At 36.1% G+C, this 5809-nt stretch overlaps 1 protein-coding gene across 1 annotated transcript; it reads left to right on the forward strand.

Annotated features, from left to right (window-relative positions):
- The first annotated feature begins 3558 nt into the window (after positions 1-3558).
- Positions 3559-4508, forward strand: LOC131692413 (cuticle protein 16.5-like). The gene is made up of 2 exons (XM_058979443.1): positions 3559-3690; positions 3858-4508. The coding sequence occupies exons 1-2, from the start codon at positions 3679-3681 to the stop codon at positions 4401-4403; spliced, it is 558 nt and encodes a 185-aa protein (XP_058835426.1). The 5' UTR covers positions 3559-3678; the 3' UTR covers positions 4404-4508.
- Positions 4509-5809: the final 1301 nt, after the last annotated feature.

The following is a 5809-nucleotide window of genomic DNA, read 5'->3' on the forward strand; positions in this document are numbered from 1 at the left end:
TTTAAGCAGTTAAATTATTAAAATGAAAAAATCAGCGATGTTAAAAAGTAATAGAATTAATAGAAGAAATTATATTGTATCGAATTAATGTTCTAGATGAAATGAATAAAGTAAATGACTGAACAAAATTAGTCAGATTATTAAAATGAATAAATGTGTGAACCGGAAACATATCAGAAAAAATATTAGAAAAAAAGTGAATAAAATAAATTAAATGAATAATTCGAATAAGATACATAAGATAATAAACTGATCGGAATGCATACAAAGAATTAAATGAATACAATAGATAAAATTAGGTCACATAAACAAAATAAATAAAAACAATGCTAAATGAAAAAATCTTTAAAATGAAATGATCACATATTTATTATTAGTAAAATTTTTAAAATGCAAAAAATAAACCAAACGAATATAATACATTAAATGAATGAGCTGGAAAAAATGAGAATATTTAATAATATTTTAAGAACGTTATTGAAATGAAGTACATGAATAAAACGAATTTCACGAATTTCAAAACCATTGTTTCAGAATATTCTGAAATGCTTGTGAAAATCCCATTGCAAAGAGCACGTTTTCGTTCTTCTTTTCTTGACGGAATTTTTAGGGTTATCTGGTGTTTCTACTTTATTGATGGTCCTTAATTAGTCATCAGAAAATATAGAAATCAGGAATTTGTTTTGGAATTAAAAGATATCTTTTTGGTTACAGACATCTGAAAAATGATTTTGTATAGAATGGAATTTTCAGGTCCAGTATTTTAACACGTAATTAGAAATAGTAAACTGAGAAAAGGCCACCAGTAAATAGTATTCATTGCCATTGAAATATCTAGAAAAGAGTGTCAAGTGTCCAGGCTATGTTGGCAATTATATTATTGTCGATGGCATAAAACTCGTACATGCAGTCGATTACAATGCAGTCTTTTTCCACCCATCCTTATTACTTGCGAATTGTTTCATTCGGAACTCTCGTTCTGGAGATATGGGTTAATGAGTCCTATACAAAGCAATACCATTGCAAAGAAATGGTTCAAACTACCAGATTAAGTACTTAAATTCATCGAAAAGCCAGTTAGTATTGAAAGTACCTCTGGACTCCTTTGAGACACGAACATTCTTGAAATTACATGTCGTATTTTTTCGCAAATAAATATGCTTTTAGTCACATTGATCATGAAAAATGTATATTGGGGTTTTCAGTACAACTCAGTGTCAGTTGTGAGGAATGGTAAATGATGGTTAGAGCTGTGACATTATTTTTGTTTATAGTGCGAAATTTTGATTCCTTAAATCTTTATTTTCAATAATGCAACTGATAAATTTTCACTGCAATTTTGTTATTCAAAAATACAGTTGCTCTTGGTGATGCTACGAGTAGAATATGAATATGAATTATATTAGAAATCTATTTTCTCACTACTAGGAGGATTACTTGATGTATTCATATACCATCCAACGTTTATCTCACGAGTGAACGCATTGCTCAATCCAACGGGTAAATACATCAACTCTGGACAATGAGGGTGGATGTAGCGTAGTTGGTAAATCGATTGCCTTGTACGCAGCGCACCTGGGTTCGAGTCCCGACCCCGCACATAGGGTTAGAAATTTTTCATAAGAAACTCTGGACAAATTTGCACTTTGAAGTGAATTTACACATTACACATATTTTGTCTTTGAAATGATCTTGCTTATTAATTTTTTGAGAAATAGGTAATTCATTATTAAGTAAATTCACAAAATGTTTTCGGAATCAAAATCCTTGAATCACGCAGATGTGTTTGCATACCCGGGTATTCAAAATCGGTTTAGTTTTGACCCTAAAAAACCAGTAAAGCAATACTCTGTATGGAACGGTCTAATTTTTAGTTAGTGGAAATTGGTAAGCGAAGAATGAAAATACAAAATGTTTAATATCTCCGCCGCTCGTGAACGGATTTTGACAATCTATAGCTTGTTAGAAAGGTATTTTCATAAAATTTTTGTTTCTGTTTATTTCACGCGATATAGTTGCCTTGTTCGAATGTTATTCGCTTCAAACCTGCCCTGTTTTGACAAAATTACCCATATCTCAGAAAGTAAACAACATATCGAAAAACAAAAATAATAGTGTCAAATGGGAGCGTTAGGCCTTTCATTTGAAACTAGTTTCATTAAGATCGGTTCAGCCATTGCTGAGATAATTACATGACATTTTGTACATACATACATACACACATACACACATACACACACACATACAGACATTGTCTCAATTTGTCGAGCTGAGTCGATTGGTATATGAAACTCGGCCCTCCGGGCCTCGGAAAAAGTTTTCAAAGTTTAAGCGAATCCTATACATTTCTTTTGTAAGAAATGTAAAAAGTTGTAAAAACTAGTTAACTAGTGCTATCTTCGGTACTAGTTTAGATACACCGTCTAACTAGACACCCATTTGGTGCTCGTTACTGACGAGATGAATTCGAAACACAAAAATATCAAACTTAATTTAAGTTAGGTTTTGTGCCCTTAATGCGCAAATTAGTTTAATCAAATTTCCCCATTTGGGAATTAATATGTATAAGGAATTGTTTTACCTTAGATGAGAAACTATCGGATTCCAATAATATTTCTGTCACAACGCACTTACAATGGATCCTAATTCTATTCAGCATTAAAAACTGGCAACAATTGGAAAGGTGTTCGAATCTATATTCTTAGTTAAAAAAAATCTGCTAGAATTGAAGACTAATCAACTGTCGTATGAATTCACGTTCACCTCGGTATTTAATTTTTTTTGTTCACGAATCATAAACATAATGAGTTTTTTTACAAACCCGAACTAAACCAACCCACTAGAATATGATCAAATAAAGCTACACCTTGATTTCTGGTTGACATTTTCGTTACGTTCCAATATTCCCGTGTGTCCACTGCTGATGTCACGGGTGTTGCCGTAACTCTCTACCATTCCAAGTGCCCCATAACCCGGGAAATGTCAGAACCCAACCCATACAGCAATAAAATTACCTTTATCCGGTTTAGGTTTTGGACCGGATCCCAAATGGATAGGGAGACAGATTGATCAAAAGCTCAAAAAGATTGAAACAGGATTCGACTGTGCGTATTTTTGTGTTTTTTCATCTCTCTCTCTCTCTCTCTCTCTCTCTCTCTCTCTCTGAATGTTCTACGCTAAGTTCTTTGTACATGATCCAATTGTATAGAGTGTTGTAAAACAGCGCTTATGATATTGAATATAAAAAATTCGACGGCATCAACCACCAGTGGTCAGTTCTTAGTTTTTTTTTTCAATTTTCTTAAGTTTAATCCACGCGCGCCGTTTCGTTCGATCGTAGGTTTGGAAAGACCGTGGATGAAGAGGTGCGACGAAGGTACAACGCGGTACCGATGCCAAGCTACCGGCCGTTGGGAAAAAAATAGTAAAAACGACAGAGAAGAAGTAGTGCGAAACTTCGGCCGGCCGCTCACCCGTGCGCTGTCGTATGTCTCGTCGGTCCTCCCGAGAAGCTTTACTCACGCGCAACGAAGTCCGGAATCCGCGAACGCTCTTTGGTCGTTCTATTTGAGTGATATAAAAGGCGTAGTCGGGTCAGCGAATAGTTACAGTCAAATAATACAGCTTCAATCATTCAGCAACTGCTCAACACAGACCTTTGTGAAACAATCGTTCAAAATGTTCAAACTGGTAATTATCGTTGAGAAGTGATTTCAGCTACATTTTCCTTTCAATCATACAGTAGCTGCGTGATTTATGCTAAGGCATGAGTGATGAGGATAAAATGTTCTTTTTTCTAACGAACAAATTAATTTATGTGATCTATTTTTTCTCTCTCTATTGTGTCCTAACTGAAGGTGGTGTTGTCTGCTGTTCTGGCCGTTGCCGCTGCCGCCCCTAGCGCAACAGTATATGCTTCGGCACCGCTGGCATACACGTCTGTGGTGCACCAGCCAACCATCTATGCTCAGAAGGAAATCTCCTACCAGAAGAGCATCATCGAAGAACCAACCGTTGCTCACGTAGGCACTGTCCTGAAGAACGTCCCAACTGGAGTTTCTCATCACAGCTCGTCGGTGGTGCACCATGATGCCAAGATCTCAGAGCCAATCTACGCTCCGACCGTGAAGAAGACCGTTGTGTCGACTCCAATCGAGAAGACCACTTATCATCAGACCTATGCTGCTGCACCGGCCATCACCTATGCTGCTGCCCCAATTGCCAAGCATGCCTATGTTGAGGCTGCCCCAGCTCTGACCTACGCTGCTGCTCCTGCTTACACCTATGCTGCTGCCCCAGCTCTGAGCTACGCCGCTTCCCCAGCTCTGACCTACGCCGCTTCCCCAATCTCCTACCACGGCAGTTACTACGGCGCAGCCCCTGCCGTGTATGCCCACCACTAAATCAAATGGCGGTGACTGTCGGATTATTTTTCTTTTGTTCGCGCTTTGGTTGTTTCTAGTGAAAGATGAGGAAAATGATGAAATAAATCTTTTTGATGAAGAGTAGCAATTGGTTTTGATATTGTATAAAGTTGGTATTGCATACATCGAGGTGCGGAAGTGTGATTCTATTTTCAGCGAATCGCAGTCGATTCTCAGCGTCCAGAACAATTGCAGGGGTAGAACAATGGTCTCATTGAAAACAGTGCTCCAATAATCTACAATTCTGAGACAGTTTTCTCTATAAACATACTCAATTTGATTTTTCTTTTTTATTATTTTCATCAAATTTTTAATTTAATATGAATATAAGCATGAAGGCAAACGGATCTTTAAGTTAACTCTATAAATATAGAAAAAGAGTTAATAGTTGCAATTGATGATTGCTTCATGTTTTATGCCAGAAATTGTTTGAATTCTTCCATTGTGTCAATACTTACGAGAATATGTAACTTACTTGTGCTGAACCAGGCATGCTTAATAATAATTTCAGTATTTTTCTCTGAACTCTTTGGAGCGTTTCTTCCTGCATATCAACTTGACCAGATAGGCGCTGCATGTAGCATTTCCCGTCTACATATGTGTTAGGGTGTATTAATAGGGCAATGTTGTCATGGTAACTTTGTCCTGAATTTTTTGTTTGTATACGAATAATCTGAAGTTTTGCACAGTCATAAAAAACTTACCAAAAAGAGAAACAAAAAGTAGTCAAGGTTGGGCCATTGCAGTTAAGGTGCTCTGTAGTGGCCTAACTGACGAAACATGTACTAAAATATTTTTATGTGGCTGAGGGTGTTTTATGTTTGGGTATTGGATTTCGCTGTCTTGTATAAATTTCAAGCGCCTTATTTTTTTATTTTGAACGATAATCCAAAAATAAGGCGTTTGATATTTATACAAGATTGCGAAAGCCAATAATACCCAAACATATTTTTTAATACACAAATATGGATATTTTTATTATTATTTATTTATTTATCAATTTCTACAGTTTTTCGGTGGGCTACTTCGTTCAGCAGGATAATTGTCTTTCGTTTGAGATTGAACGCTCCGTCTTCGAGGTGTTACGCTTTAGTTAGTTTGTTTGATTGATTTCATTGCACAGTGGTCCAGGAAGCGAAATTAGCGGGAAACAATTGATTACGCTTTCATCTTTGGATTTCCAGATTTGATGTCTTAGAAACATTTATTGTGCGTGACAAATTGCATCTTTTGGTTGAAACGGTTTTAGGGTGGTCCTTAAAATGTCAAAGTTGCAGAAATTATTTCAAATTTTAGTTGAGGTAGAATGATACTTTCTTCTGTAATAGTCTAGAAAAATTAAGTCTAAGTAACTTTGTTGAAGATTTCAACTTTGTATCTCAAAC

The sequence above is a fragment of the Topomyia yanbarensis genome, chromosome 3 (genome assembly GCF_030247195.1).
Source record: "Topomyia yanbarensis strain Yona2022 chromosome 3, ASM3024719v1, whole genome shotgun sequence".
NCBI classification, from domain to species: Eukaryota; Metazoa; Arthropoda; class Insecta; order Diptera; family Culicidae; genus Topomyia; species Topomyia yanbarensis.